The sequence below is a fragment of the Ramularia collo-cygni genome (genome assembly GCF_900074925.1).
Source record: "Ramularia collo-cygni strain URUG2 genome assembly, contig: RCC_scaffold15, whole genome shotgun sequence".
In the NCBI taxonomy this organism is placed as follows: Eukaryota; Fungi; Ascomycota; class Dothideomycetes; order Mycosphaerellales; family Mycosphaerellaceae; genus Ramularia; species Ramularia collo-cygni.
This window is the reverse complement of record NW_019716269.1, coordinates 272,729-287,893: the sequence shown is the minus strand read 5'-3', so window position 1 is coordinate 287,893 and position 15,165 is coordinate 272,729. Positions and strand designations below refer to the sequence as shown.

General features: G+C 50.7%; 7 protein-coding genes; 5 read left to right on the top strand and 2 right to left on the bottom strand.

Annotated features, from left to right (window-relative positions):
• Nucleotides 1–3,823: 3,823 nt before the first annotated feature.
• RCC_08743 (uncharacterized protein) lies at nucleotides 3,824–4,519 on the top strand (the record flags this gene model as incomplete). The annotated part of the gene is made up of 1 exon (XM_023773989.1): nucleotides 3,824–4,519. One exon carries the CDS (start codon nucleotides 3,824–3,826, stop codon nucleotides 4,517–4,519), a length of 696 nt encoding a protein of 231 aa, XP_023629757.1.
• Nucleotides 4,520–4,987: 468 nt separating this feature from the next.
• On the top strand, nucleotides 4,988–6,298 carry RCC_08742 (uncharacterized protein; the record flags this gene model as incomplete). Its single annotated transcript, XM_023773988.1, has 1 exon — nucleotides 4,988–6,298. The coding sequence occupies one exon, from the start codon at nucleotides 4,988–4,990 to the stop codon at nucleotides 6,296–6,298; it is 1,311 nt and encodes a 436-aa protein (XP_023629756.1).
• Nucleotides 6,299–6,813: 515 nt separating this feature from the next.
• On the top strand, nucleotides 6,814–7,671 carry RCC_08741 (uncharacterized protein; the record flags this gene model as incomplete). XM_023773987.1 has 3 exons in its annotated part: nucleotides 6,814–6,867; nucleotides 6,917–7,319; nucleotides 7,394–7,671. 3 exons carry the CDS (start codon nucleotides 6,814–6,816, stop codon nucleotides 7,669–7,671), a joined length of 735 nt encoding a protein of 244 aa, XP_023629755.1.
• Nucleotides 7,672–7,803: 132 nt separating this feature from the next.
• On the bottom strand, nucleotides 7,804–8,274 carry RCC_08740 (uncharacterized protein; the record flags this gene model as incomplete). Its single annotated transcript, XM_023773986.1, has 1 exon — nucleotides 7,804–8,274. One exon carries the CDS (start codon nucleotides 8,272–8,274, stop codon nucleotides 7,804–7,806), a length of 471 nt encoding a protein of 156 aa, XP_023629754.1.
• An 890-nt stretch (nucleotides 8,275–9,164) lies between these two features.
• RCC_08739 (uncharacterized protein) lies at nucleotides 9,165–9,982 on the top strand (the record flags this gene model as incomplete). XM_023773985.1 has 2 exons in its annotated part: nucleotides 9,165–9,209; nucleotides 9,269–9,982. The coding sequence occupies 2 exons, from the start codon at nucleotides 9,165–9,167 to the stop codon at nucleotides 9,980–9,982; spliced, it is 759 nt and encodes a 252-aa protein (XP_023629753.1).
• Nucleotides 9,983–12,157: 2,175 nt separating this feature from the next.
• Nucleotides 12,158–13,015, top strand: RCC_08738 (uncharacterized protein; the record flags this gene model as incomplete). Its single annotated transcript, XM_023773984.1, has 1 exon — nucleotides 12,158–13,015. One exon carries the CDS (start codon nucleotides 12,158–12,160, stop codon nucleotides 13,013–13,015), a length of 858 nt encoding a protein of 285 aa, XP_023629752.1.
• A 434-nt stretch (nucleotides 13,016–13,449) lies between these two features.
• On the bottom strand, nucleotides 13,450–15,138 carry RCC_08737 (uncharacterized protein; the record flags this gene model as incomplete). The annotated part of the gene is made up of 1 exon (XM_023773983.1): nucleotides 13,450–15,138. One exon carries the CDS (start codon nucleotides 15,136–15,138, stop codon nucleotides 13,450–13,452), a length of 1,689 nt encoding a protein of 562 aa, XP_023629751.1.
• Between the last annotated feature and the right edge of the window lie 27 nt (nucleotides 15,139–15,165).

Below are 15,165 nucleotides of genomic sequence, written 5' to 3'. Positions count from 1 at the left end.
TCTCGCACTGTGGCCCCATCGCGAGTCTTCCGGAGACCGTTCACGTACCAAGGTATACATGTTTATARTTGGAGAGGCCCCCGCAGACCGGAAACACCGCAATACCATTCCACCAGATACTCAATCCAGTCGGCCGCCGATTTCACGGCAATCTGATCTTGGTTGCATTCAATGAAAGACAAAGATGCTCATCGAGCCACGCGGACAGCGGGTAGAAGAAGAAGAAGTCGGATGTCATAAAGCCATACCAGAAGGTCGAGACCTTCCATGCTATGGTCGTTAGTTCGGATTGGTGTTGACAAAATCACCCCCATCGGAAGGGGGCAGCGAGCTTGTTGGCTTGGAGCCTTGTTAACACTGATGGGGTCTGGCGCTCGTTCGATGGGGTGACTTTTGGTTAGTACAACGGCTAGATGAACACCTGGACCCGATCCGTTTCAAGTCATATAGTGCTGAAAGCTCACTAGATGATGGGAGGACACTTCGAATGATAGGGTTTCACCCGCTTCTAGAGGCATCTTCCTCAACTTTCAGAAGGGCATCCCTCTTACTGGCTGATAGTTGGACTCTTATATTCGGACTGGATCTCCATTAGAATCGTTGGATATTACAGTGGATGGATTGGTACGGGGTGCAGATCCAGTTCAATTCTGGCCAACAAGCCCACTGAACTGGAATTACGCCGATAGAGACCGGTCCACGGTTTGCCAGAAGCAAAGACCAAAGTCTACAGGGAAGACAATCATGTTTCACACCATGTAGGCACGCAAACAGCACRCCTACTACACTTTGTCTTCGCTTCTCGTAACCGAGCCAATTCGACCAGAAGCGTATCTTGTAGCCAACATGTACGCCTGCTCATGGATAAATCACAGAAGATTCTTATGGAAGACGTCCTGTTTTAAACATACGATTATCAGGTCACCGACGGTGAGCAAGACTGCTGAAGGAACCTTCAGCATTCAAAAACGTCGCATTCTAAAGGATCGGCTCTACCAAGTCATTCCAGAGCGTTAGAAAGCCCCCGAAGCCTTGCTGACTACAGGCGGCAAAGCAGAAGAGAAATGCTCCCAGCTGGAGATCAAAGCCATGGGACCGAATCCAGAGATAAATTAGCCAGGTCAAAGTGTCAGATGAGTTCTCCTTGCCATTGTGACAAGTCATACAGGGAGATAGCAGCAGCAGAAGACTGTACACTTGGAGTTRGTCACTACTGTCATCGCGACTTATAGATTCCCATATATCCTTTCCTAGTTTACCTTGCACCCTTTCTACATCGTTCCTCGCTAATTTCTCAAGGCTGCTCAGAAGCCGGCCCCTCGATATCCGCGAAAGGCCACTCTCCAAACCTTCGTATCCCTAGATAAATATTCGCCTACTTTCCTAAAGCTGTCAGCAGCCAGGATCGTGTATGAGAAGCCTTGAGACCGCGATCATTTTTTTCAAAGACTTGAGCTGTGAGGGTATCCCGGCGGCCTTGCTGTCGTAGTTCACGATTCCCGTAAGAATCCGAGCTGTTGCAGACATACTGCACCGAGACATAGCCAACTGGCTCCTATGTAGATGATTCATCGAATCCTCTCAGACTAGGTAAGCTCACTTGTCGCCAGACTCTCCAAGCAACGAACGACATATAAGCGGAAAAGATTGCAAATGTAGTGGTTGCCGCTCATGAGATACTGCTCGTTCATCGCACCGTGCAAAGCCGATCTTTCCAAGACCAACATATTGAGGAATGGGTTCCCAGGCCGTGAATACCAGCGGGAACTTGGAGCGAGTAAGATCGCCATTCGTTTCCTCCTCTGCAGTTCGACTGATCGCTCTCGTTTGAAATTGATGCTCGATCGGCTTGGCCATTCGATCAGCGTATGCCAGTTCAAGAGATGCTTTGTATAGAGTCTTGGTACAACGAGAGTTCGGAACAATGGAGAATTCGACAGCGTCTTCCCCCGGTCTGTCGAACACGAAGCTCGTGCGGTCCTTTCCAAACGCCAGCATGTAGATATCACATGCGACTGGCGCGCTGTTACATCTCTKCTCGATGAGTTGCGGAGCTAAACTCGAATCTGCACTGAATGGTTAGGAGCGTGGCTGAGCATGATTCATAGCATGAAAGTATATGCTCTGAATAAGACAGCGATCCGTCCGATGTCTTCTCCATGCGTCCACTACCCATCGTAGTGCCATATCTCGCGTGACTGGGCCCAGAATACCAAACCGAATCCCAACATTGGGTACGCTGCCGTTCCCGGGATTCAATCGTCCCTCATGATTGGAATCAGTTTCGTGATGAGAATCACACGAGCATTACCTGCATAATCGAGGTACGTCCTTGGACAATTTGCTCATCATCCTTGAGAAGCAGTATTTTCATGTCGAAGATGTTGCTGGTCTTTTGCTCTCCAGAGAATAGCGCACTATTATGTCCATACCAAAGGTTCTTATCCTCATTCTCCGTCATCTTTCACCCCATTACATCATCTTCATGCGCACAGATATCCGCCCATATCGATGGCATCACCAGCACCACATCAGCGTCCTTTGGATCCGCAGCCGCAACGCTTCCTCTCTCAACCAGGCTTTCATCTACTCTTGCTCAAGATCCATTTCATTCCTCTTCTTCATCTTGATCTTCACATGTCGAGCAGCTACGCTCCTATCTCGCTTCGCCTCCTGGAGCCTACTTTCCTGGCCGCGTGGTCCAAAGCATGGATAAGTGATTTATCGAAGGCTCTGGAAAGAGTAGTCCCTGACCACGAGGTAGTGGTATTATCACTCCATTCGCGAAACGAAACATATCAAAGTCTCCGACGTCTTTGYCGACGTGAGGCTCGAGMACCTGCATTAGATGGTGTATGATACGTTGTCTACTGAGCTCCGTTATGAAGTATTTGTTCATGATAACGATCAGCGAAGAGAACAGAGAGAAGCGTGACTCGCGGGTTTGTTGCATCGTGTACCTGAAGACTGTGGTGAAGCATAACATGGCCAGGACATTCTTGTCCTTCTTGCTCGTGCTGAAGGCATGCTGGTCCGGGATGGTCYATCGACGGTGTTGCAAATGCCTGGTTGACTCTACGTATCGCGCGCGAATGAGGTTTTTGTGTGGTATGTTCCGCAAAATGGCATCCATGTCCTGGATGGTGCCGAAGACGCTCGATGGTGGAGCAATGGGCATGAAGTATTGTTGCAGCAAGATGTGCCCACTCGTACTGTAGTCATCGAGCGCGGGAAAGCTGCATGCCGCGGAGGAGGTGGCATTTAGATTCGACGGATGGCGTGAACAATGTGCGAATCGTGGGATGATATCTCGGAAGAGGGGGCTTGGTGAAGGCGACTGTTAGATGGTACTCCTTCCAATTGTAGGAACTCGGGCTGCACCCTCACCTGCTTCCGCCGCAGCGAGTGGTCTCCTTCTCTTCTCTTATCATCCCCCTCGAAAGCGATGAAGGACATGGAGCCGCTCGTTTCCTCTCCGKATCGGCCTCGGGCTGTAATTGTAGTCATACGTTAATATCGGTACAATTGTTGTCGTGAGATAGAGGTTGCCATTCCATACCGTGGGTTCAATCTCATCTTCCATATGCTCTGTGGGGAAAGAGCCCATCGACGGATCTCAGGGGATAGACAAGCAAGGAAACATTTCCCTACCGACTTCTGGATGTACATAAGTAAGGTTATGTTCTTGAGCACATGCTGGTCGGTCCACTCGGCCCGGGATACCCGGAGATTCCCACTTGTAATTTATCAACTTGGAAACTGCTTCATCCTCCCTGTCTCCTACGTCCACCGCCACCTCCCTTCTTCCATTCATCCTCACACCATGGCGACCATCTCCCGCTCAGAGAGCGCCACCGAAGCGGTATTCGGCACGCCCGAACTTCTCGAGATGATCCTGGTGCTTCTGCCGCCAGATTCCATCATCACCTGCCGCCGCGTGTCGAAAACAACCTACAGCACCATCATGAACCCATCGAAAGCCCTCAAAAGGGCCCTATTCTTCCTCCCCGTACGCTCCACCCTCAACACCGACTTCTTTGGAATGAATACATTCACTCACACAATGCGCATGTTCCCCTACAAAATCAACGGGGCCTCCTTCGGACGCCGAAGAGGACAGAGGCCTCTCCCACCCGCCATACCCATCACCTACAATCAGCTGCTATTCAAGCGGGGCGAATCTACCTCAATGATGCTGAGATTGAAGCATTCGCCTCTCCATCACGCCCACGCGCCGAATCGGTACAAGAATATGTACATCACTCAGCCGCCGGTCACTACGGTAGAGATCTGGGCTACCTTGTCCCTCCAACCATTGAAAGATTGGGGGATGCCTGTGAAGCAAGTTCATGCGATCAAGGAGTTGAGGAAGGAGAACGGAGTGGGTGTGACGTGGGGGATGATTGATGAGATGTTTCAGGCACAGGCCAAGGCCGCTGAGACGCAATTTGGAAAGGCATTTCAAATCGTGGTGGATTTCGAGCTTTCGGGATTGAGGATTTACGGGGTGGAATTTTGATTGTGGAATAAATCTGCTTTGATTGCTGAGGGCTCTACAGATGACAGGAATTCTGGTAAAATGAGAGTCGAATGGCGTGGAAAGAGCTGAGCTGTTCCTACGAGGGTTTTCTCATCTTCCAAAAGCTGATGCTGATGTACGGTAGGAACTGTACATCAACTTCTGCCCCAACGATGGATTTAATTGAAGCAAAACTTCTCGTCACTCCCCGTATTTGTCACAACGAAGCGCACGCTACTCCCACAAGCCACTCTGCCAATTATGGACATACTACAGGTATCGAAAGCTTTCCGACCTTTCTCCCAATGCGGCGGATTGCATGCCTTGAGTGACAAAGACAGTAATCTTTCCCCGTTCTGCATGCGGCAAAAAACGAAACAAAGGAAAAGAAGCTGTATCAAACTGACCTGGGATCTCGACACTCTTCCAAGTAGCAAGTAGATTATCTCCAGTCTCCAATACGCCAACATGACACGCTATCTTGATGAGTTCTACGAGGAGATAGATGAGCTCCCACCGATTCGCGTTCGACGACCCCATCGGAGACGATCGTACGGTCAGCYATTGGTAGAGCGTCCAGACGACACAGAAACACCACTGGAGAGCTTTCTGACCAACACGCCGTACTTCTTAGGAACGATAGCCGCTGGTCTAATAGCTGTTTACCTCTTATCCTTCATCACCTCCGCACCAACGAAGCCCTGCGAAATCCACAACAGCCTTTCAGGATACCCCATCACGTCAGGATGGGTGCCAACTCAATACCAGTCTGTCTTTGGTGAACAGGGCCTGAATGGCTTCCCATCCAGTGGGAACTTGCAAGATTTGATTCAGAGCCAGCCTGAATACAATCCTGGTTCGATTTGGACGACGCCTTTTGAGATTAAATCATCCAAGCCCCGCGTATATGAAGTCTTGCATTCCATCAACAAAACAGCCATCCAAGTCTCCAAGCTGAAGCCGGTGGACCACTCAAAAGTCATATCCGATGCAAGCGCCAGTCTAGCGAGTATCTCCACTTCGCGTACGCCTCGAGATCTCCTGGCAAAAGTCACCATACAAACCAGAAAAGTGCAAGCCTGGGCCGAAAGTCTGAGCCAGGATATTGCGCCGGTCCGGGAAGATATYAGAAAAGCCGAACAGCACATCCGCGTTGCATACCAATCCATCGACGTAGACATGAAAAAGCTCAAAGCCAWCGAAATGGAATCCGCCAATGAAAGACAATTCTGGAACGTCTTCTCCACACCTCCTCCCTCCGTGCAAAAGCGAATGGAGACGCTACAAAAAGAATTCATCGTTCTCTTATGGACAGACTACAAACTCAGCATCCTAGCCTCCATCCTCTCAGAACGCATGACCTTACTCCAAGAGTTCTCCCTCAACATCGGCGCATTCCAAACCACAGAAGCTGCAGCCGTAACCTATGATTCCGGGAAATACGGCATTGGAAGTCCGGAAGCTATACCTCAACGCGCAGCCGCTTTATTGGAATTATCGCAGGGAGTTTTGAATTATGCTACTATAGATTCTTATCATAGAGCTGCTTGTGTTTGGGCGCAGAATCGTATGCCTTTGAAGAAGAGGTGTACTTGTCGGGATTCTCGGTGGAGTTTTTGGTTGCCTAGGGTGGCTTTGTCGGAGGCTGAGAAGCAGTTGGTTGTTAGGAAGGGGATTAATAGTGTTTTTTGGGAGAAGGTGCTTGGGGAGGATGTTGAGGGGAGAGTTAGGATTGGGTTGCCGGATATTCGCGCGGGGAATGCTTGTMAGGGTTTGTGAGATTAGGTAGATATAGAGGAACGTAGGCCTTGAGAAAGATGAATCGCCTACTTCGATGCAAGGTTCAGTTGTAGTGTCCACAATCACTTCATTCCCAGATCCCGCCTTCTAGTACTCGTCTCTGAGACGGCCGCGTAGAATGGTCTAGGATGGAATTGCTGGGAAACTCCATGTAACTCGCACCATGATGAAATTGAGCATCGAGAGCGATGAAGACCACATAAGTGCTGAAAATATACATTCATGGAACGATAGACGACTGGCGAAGAACTGTCTGCAGAGAAGTCCATCTAGCCGTCTTCGCGTTCGATTCACTTACCGGACAAACTTCGGAAACACGGCCCGCCAAACTCTAAAACCTAGAATCAACCCGTTCTGCGCCGCAGCCGTCGCGTCAAAACGCGATCTCCCGGGCGTGTCTGTGCGACAAATTCCAAACCTCCCGCCTCGAGCGTTCCCGTCGCGACTCTCCAGCCCATCCCATAACAATCGAGCCCATCAACGCACCAGCAGCAATGGGCAGAATCACAAGAGCCAGACCAGATGGCAAAGCGCCACCTCCTGAAGACGTAAGTTTTAGAAGACCATGTCGAGCGATTCATGGCTGACAGGAGGTAGACCGCGCAAAGCCCACCCGCGACCTCTGCGGCAAGCAAGAAGAAAGGCAAGCTAGTCGCGCCTACGCCTGGCTTTCGCAGCATGACTGGGGAGGGCAGCAATCGCGCGCGAGGTGATCGTTTGATGGATGATGTTGTGCAGCGCCCTACTGTTGGCAACAAGCAGACCATCTCTTTTGAGAATCCCGCTGCTCTCCCCGCTTCCACGAAGGAGTACCGTGTCGTTCATTCATTCTATAAGGATATTGGCGTTGCTGCCGGCGATGAGAGTAATGAGAACGAGGAAGACGAAGAAGACGGCGGAGAAGACGGGGACGACACTGCGGAAGACTCCGACGAGGATAACCAAGCAATTCGCCTCAACCCAGATATCTTCAGCGTCCTGAAATCCTCAAGCTATCCAGGTGGAATCGTCGCTTACCTGGCAATCGTGCCCACCGATCGCGAACACGCTAGACGTGTCACGGGAACAATTCAGCTTACATCACCGATGGTCCGGTCAAGAAGGTTCGAGTGACTTGCATTCAGACCATTACTTTCGATACCGCTGCAGGACGTCAGGAGAGGCAGATTTTACGTCGGGAAACTATTGTTTCGCTTGGAGATGGGATTACGGTTCGGGATGTTTCTCATTTGCTGGGGAATTTCGAGTCGGAGGATGCTGTGGTGAATGTTGAGACGGTTATGGGGTCGAATACGTATGTGGAGATTAAGGGAACGCTGGTTTTGGACGATCTGGAGGAGTTTGAGGAATGATGGGTTAGGGAGTGAGGGAGGCTGTGTGAGTGTTTGTAGATGAGCGAGTGGAAATGAAGACGTGTTTTCTTGTACTTAGATCGATAGAACAAAAGCAGTCCATGATTGCGTGCATATCACTGGAAGTATACACTAGCTAGTCTGTCCAACCTGCACCAACCTCCCGCGATTCCCCAAAATGACAACCACCGGCTGATCGCTACGATCAGCTTCCTCACCAACCGCGACGAGATTGTCGTTCGAGTCTTGGTACAGATGCGTGGCATCTGTGACTGCAACATAGATCTCGCACGGGAAGCTGAATTTCAGTCCCTTGGCGAGCTTGACCATTTCGCCGATCCAATTTCCAAAGTCCCTCACGTCCACCGAACTCGCTGAAGTGTTGTCGTGCTTGAAGTCTAGCTGGACTTCAAGGCGCAGGACGTTCGGGAATACAGTCGGAATACTTCTGGCGTCGTTGGCGAAGATGGCGGTGGGGACGCCGTAACTCGCGGCGTTGTCGATGTCGCATGCGATCTTCAGCTTGACGAGGCTTGCCGCCTTGCCACTCGGTCCGCTGGAGAGTGTGACGATGCCGTTGACAATCTCTGCTGAGGTTGACATCTTGAAGCGTATATGTTCTGCGATGGTGGGTCAGTATGCTGTAGTAAGGTGAGAGATGGCGAGGCGCACTCACGATTTGTATTCGTGTATTGATCTAGTGTGCGCGGGTGAAAAATGTCGGGAGCGAGAGCAAGAGCAGTGTGCTAGAGATGGTATGTCRGTGAGGAGAGATAGCCCGCGGAGGTATTGTGTTACCTACCAGTTGCGGAAGAGGTCGAGTTTCGATGAGCTTGCTGGTGTTGATGGAAGGTACAAGTGGGAAGAAAGCTGTGGATTTTATAGAACGAAAAGTTTGACGCTCGGATCTCCAGGACCCCACACATGAAACACGTCTGTGTAACCTTCGTAGAAAGGTGAATAAACGAGGGTAAGATCTTTGGACGAGTGCTTCTGATGTGGCCAGTATGATGAAGAGTGTAATGATGGGGCTCGCCCAACAGGTATATATAGGACCCGTCATTGAATGTTTGCTCTTTGCTTTCTTGCCGTGGAGGATTCCAGGCACATTCAGTCTACTCCAGCATCAAACAATGTTTCCACTTCCTGCTTATCCCGCGGGCACACTACTAAGGCCTTGGGATCAAAGAAACGGATGCGACGTATGCGATTCGATTCACTTGTAGAATTCACTGCGCATGAATCGGCACAACGACTGTAGTCACTCTCGTCTTAGTTCGATGTAGTTGTCGTGAAGTTTCGGTATCCCGACCTCCCATCCCGAGCCAGGTGCGGTCGGATGATCCCACTAGCGCAAACTCAAATGATCTGCGCTTGTCTTCCTTCCGAATGGCGATCCTCGCCTGCATTCCCGGCCAAACATCTTCTTCGTGCTAGATATTTCAACACAATCCTACGGCTCGAAACAAGTGGTTGTTTCGACGAACCGCACAATGCTACCAGACAACAGACCCGGAGCGGCTGGGATGTCACCCAAGGTATGCGTGGCGCCTCAAATTATCCCGCGCCCAAATACGCCAATGCTAATGGCTTCCAGAATCCAACAGCACCGAAGAGAAAAAGAGAACAAGAGAGCACCATTGAAGAGCCAGAAGTAGAGGCAATCGATCCAGAAGTTGCGTATAAAGCAGCGGGCAATCCGCATTGGCGTCAACGTCAGCGTCGTGCTTCCACGGACTTGAGACTCAGCCACGCTCCAATGGCGGACCGTGATATGATTGAAGACATGAGAGACGTGGCGCTCGAAGATAATTCTACAGGCTTCGAGGCTACAGATGATGCTGGCGAGGACATTGAGATGGAGGATAACGAGGACGAAAACAACGACGTCCCTCAGCCGCGCGCCTCGCGCAGCTTCCGCCTCCACCCCTCCCTCTTCGACCACAGCCGTACCCGCAACACAACCGACAACCCCTCGACCCTGATTCTCTACTTCAAGACCTCTCCCACCGACATTGAGGGCTCCAAGGAATTGAAATCGCGTCTCGACGATCTCATCACGAAGCCTTCGATCAGAATGGTGCATTTGACTTCCCTACAGACGACTGTGTACGACAATGGCGGGATTGAGATTCGCGTGGCTAAGTTCTCGAGTGGGGATGTCATTTACAATGATGGTGAAGGGCTCACGGTACGGGATGTGGTTGAGCATCTCGAGGCGAATCTTAAGAAGCCGGGTGTGCTGCGGATTGAGACGGATATTGGGGCGAGTACTTTTATTGAGATTTTTGATGCTGTTGAGAAGAAGTGATGGGTTTTCAGATGTAGCGGCTGTCGGAAGACATTCCAGTCAGCAAGGTGAGGGTATGGTGGGCAGTGGGCGATTCCTTGCTGAGCACTATTCAGAATGGCAGTCTCGTCCTTTTGTGTTCGGTCCACAAAGACTTCTCGAGCTGGAAAAAATGAATCAGTTACTTCACACTCAAAGACTCTACATGAACATTTGTGATCCCATATATTACGAAGTTTGCATGCATTAAGAGCATAACCACGACCATCGCTTCTGTTTCCGTCCCCACTGAATCTCCAAAACTGCTACTATCACTGACAATCGACCGTAAGTCGCAGGTTATTGTGGATGGACCATATCCATGTTGCAAAGACGAGACCACTCCAATCAAATCATCCCCGTTCATCCTCACCTGCTTAGCACCGCCTCTTGCTTTTTCGCCGGAGGTCGAGGAGAAAGAGGGTTGAACGACCAGCTGCAGAGATCCCCAGTCACTCGATATAATTCTGACAGCTTGTGAACATCGCTCTTTTTGCCGGATAAACGTCAACGGTGTCCCTTGTCCTCTAGGCTGTTTTCAAATTCCGTTAAGCGTTGTTCCGCARCAAAAGCTGTTGGTGCTCCATGTTTGCAATTGCCTCTCACCCGTTCTCACATCCCATTCAAATCCCTTTATTAGGCCAACACCCAGTACGTCTGTCACAGTGGTCTCGCGACTTTGGTGAACTACCATGCTTCCGTCTTGCTAGTTGCAATTCCTCGCTCTATATTCACAATCACTGATCCCCCCGGATGATGTACTCTACATCCTCTCTGCACCTTCGGCTAAATGTTCCAATGTCCTTCTTGCTTCCAGTGGAGAGGGTGTTATAAGGGCCAGTATAAGTCTTCATCACGGTCGAAGAAGAGTATACATCCACTTCACCACAATACTTCAAGGGTACTACTCCCAGTCCTTGAAGTCGACCCTTTCGATTGATCGCCCTYACAAAGACTTAGATACCCTGACCAAGAGGATGACAGAGGTGTGATATTCCCGAGGGCTATATTGTCGTAATCAAGGTTTCTTCGGCTGCGGAGCGAAGGCTTTGAAGCAAAGCCATCATGCCTTCTAGTCCTCGGATCCAGGCACCTTTCTGATGAGAAGAAGTCCGAGGGAATTCGAGCAAGCCTGCAGAACGGATCCGGCGCGCATCTCGTGTAAAGCGACGTCGTGGAAGAGCTTGCTTCTCAGGTTTTGCTGTTGATCAAGCCCGTGATTCGCCGTATTCTGATCCAGCCGGCCACAAGGTTGGTGTGCTAGTCCAAACCGTGATCGAGCGGCGAAAATGCTTTTCAAACGACTAGCGTGACCTATACGATGCTCTAAGCTCTCGCAGCGCTGAGAGTACTGGCCTGAGAACCATGATCCGATTAGGAGGTCACTTCGTGGTATCCTTCATTTCGTGGTACACTTTCTGTTCGGTCGTTAGCAGACATTCACCCTACACCATTCATCTATAATATTCCTGGCAACCTCCGACGAGAGGCTAGGACTGGTGCCAGAGCTCGTCGCAAATAAGAGAAGGCCGGGATAAATATTGCATCGAACCAGTGTATCCCTCGAGCTTAGAACGTGGAGGACTGTCGGTGGGTGGAGCTGTACGGCCCTGGGAAGTTCATGATCGTGTCATTGCAAATCGGTAGTTCTCTGCTACTGTTCACAATAGCTGCTCTGGTAGATTGCAGTGCTACGCGGGTTTCCTCCGCGGCGAGGGCAGTCTCTAGTAAAGGCCCCCTGGCATCACAAGAGGACACCACCGGCATCCTATCTGAATTGGAAGAGCTGTGGCTGTGGCTGCAACACCAGGACGAAATCGCCTGTGTTTGGAGGATTAAGGGCTTCATACATGGTTTCATCATGATAGAGTCGGCCGGTTTCCCATACTCGATCAACACCATGGGCATGAGCTTTCCGGTGTAGCTCTTGGCGACGCGTAGCTCTTGTTATCGACCGCATAGTTATGCTGGTCATGGAGTAGGTGCAGAGTGTTCCTCGGCTTCCAAAGTCGGACCGGCGCCGCGGGGATGTTGAAGAGACTCCAGTGCGGCAGGACCCTTCATCCGAGTCCTACCGCTTCCGACCCGACTTCAACACCACACTTCTTACCGTTCCAACTTCCACATCTTTCCTCGACAGTCGGACATATCAACGCCATGGCAGCGCGCGCCACCTCCATGGCTACCGCCACCGCCTCAACCGACGCAACGCCCGACGCTATTCTCACCCACCTCGACAACTTGCCAGTGGAGATCAGCGAGATGGTAATGCTGCATCTGCCAGTGCTCGACCTACTCAACGCTTCCAACACTTGCCGTTCTCTCCGCGACATCGTTGCCAACTCCTCCTCCCTGCAAGACGCGATTCGCTTCAAGCGCGGCCCCAACAAAGCCATCCAGGAGCGCAAATGGTGGACATGGGGAAATTCCACTGGACTGAGACCGTCCTCGAACCCCGACYCACGGCCGAGAAAACAATATGCCGACTATGAAACCTACGCCATCAAAATCTTCAACACCGCCATCGCTACCCGCGCAACCCTCATCGACCGGCAGCTCTACGACAAGGCGACTCCGATGCGGAAAGTTACCTACCAAGACCGAATCTGGCTTCGCCCTGAGACCTGGCGCAAGGACATCGACCCCAAGGCCACCTGCTTGGACATGCAAATCACCCAGCCACCTTCCACCGAGTTGCATTTCATGTCTTTCATTCCAATAGGTGACGATCCCCGTGATGGCCACTACAGGGATCATCAAATAATCCATCAGTCGGGGATCAAGATCCACAGTGACTTCACGACAATCCGCAATGACAAAGGCATCACCTTGGGAGATGTGAGGGCGCAGGCCAAGGAACATCTCGGCAAGTCCGCCGTTCTCTTCAACTTTCCGGTGTTTGGAGTGGAGAGGATGGACTGGGATATGCGCGACATGAGCGATCTCTTCCTGCCYGAAGAGCTGATTGAGTGGGTTGAGGGGAAGTTTGCGAGAGCCAAGAACGGCGTGAGGTAGCCAATGGTTCCGATTTCTTATTGATGGTCAGGGAGCATGCTACCATCTCCTGGGCTGGAGATAGATGCTCGGCGAGTGGACGCCGATCTGGAGGGACAAATTGTCTCAATATCTTCGAGACTGCAATGGAGAATACCAAGCCTTAGTGTTGTCTTGAGGAAACCATATCAACACGCCTCAATCTAGATCACGCCCATTACAATTTGCCCTCCTCTCCAGAGCTGTCGATATGAGGATCATTCATCGGGATGAGAATGTCTCATTCATCCCTACAATATCCTACAGCCTCGCTCTCTGCAGGCTCGACAATTTTAGGCTTGCCAGACTCCTCGCTACTAGCAGAGCAGTACATGAATTAACCGAGACAGCAGTTCAGGGTGATATCCTTGTTGATGATTTCTCAAATTGACAGCTCTAACGATTTCCCCTCCGCTCTAACTCCGCCTTCTCTTCCCTTCCACAGCACACTCCAGATCATCCACCTCCACACTCCCCCTCTTCACCCTTACATCCCCCCTCTGCTTAACCTCCCCTCTATCCAAAGTCCGACTATTCCTCCTATCCGGCGAATCGGAAACCATTTTCCCCTCCACCCCATCCTCAGCCCAAAAATCCTTCGAAGTAGAAAGCACAAACAAATCATCCTCCAAATCCGCCAAAGCCTTCTTAACTCTCGGCTGCCTCGTAACAATCTCCAACAACTTCTTAACATCCTCAGCCGGAAGATCATTAACCAGCGCCGAAAGTCTCGTCTCCTTCTTACACACCACCTCCCTGAAAATCGTCCACCGCGGGCCCTTGGGTCTTAAATCCCCCTTCCTCTTCCCCTTAAGAGCATATTCTTTCCAAAACCCCTCCCTAAAAAGTTTCATAACAAACTCATCAGGAACCCTAGTAACAGTCTCCGTAACAGGAAGCCTTCCCCTCTTCCCCAACCTTTTCCCTTCATCCAGATACCCTTGATAAGTAATCCCCGAAGGCCACTCACTCATAACATGATACTTCTTCCCCCTTTCTCCCTCCCCCATATGTGGACCCTGAGGAACAGGAAACTTCCTAAAACTCTCCACCACAACCCCCCCGAAAATCCTCTCGATTAAATCAAATCCAGCTTCCACAACCACATTTCCTCTCCATCCCACTTTTGCCCCTAATACATGGCCATTAACAACAGCATTAATCGCATGAGCGATTTCATGAACAATCGTAACCGCAATTTCAAATTCTACTTTGCGTAATTCAATCTCTGCAACATCCCCTTTCTCAAACCCTTTGAGACATCTTCCCAAATTCTGCAAATTGGTCGTGTTGATTAAAATCCTCGAAGTTTTCCCGCCGGCCCAAGGGTATTTTTCTTGTAATTCTTCCGACAAGGGAGGTTGTGAGCAGGTTTTATGTCGACCGTTGATTTTCCAGCCTTTTCCTGGTTTGGTGGAGAGTTTTGCTGTGCGGAAATGGATGAGACCGGTTAGTTCTAAGAGGAGGTTTTTGGTTTTTGTTCGTAAGGCTGGAGTGGCGGTTTTCATGTCTCGGGGAGGTAGGCGGAAGAGGGCGGCTCGGGAGAAGAAATGGTCGACTGTCTCTTCCGTTTCCTTCAAACCCCTCCAGATGGCTTCCACTGTGGTAGGATAATATCTCTTGGCAAAAAACCCAGGTTGGAAAATCATATCATGTCCCTCCATCACCTCATCCCCATCCATCACCTCATCCCCATCCATCACCTCATCCCCATCCACCTCATCCCTCACCGCCTCCACCACCCCTTTTGCCTTCCCCTTCCCCCTCCCCTCCTCCCCCTCATCCTCCCTCCCAGGATCAACATCAACCCACAACCCCCCCCAAACAGCAGTTCCCACAAACTCCACCATCCCCTCCGAACCCAATAAATTCGAAACCAACCTCAGCGTCATACGCAAAGCATTATATTCCACATATCCCAAATTCTCCCAATAACAAGCCGATAAAATCGGATGAATAGGACTTATCAGAGAGTCGTTGTCTGTGCTGAGATGAGGGGTTTCGATGAAATTGTGGAATTCTGAACAGCAGAATTGTGCGCAGATGGGGGAGTCCTCCTCGGTGCGCTTGGGAGAAGGGGAGGGGGAGGTGGTGTTGGTGGACATTTTCTTTTTGGATGGGGCGGTTTGAAT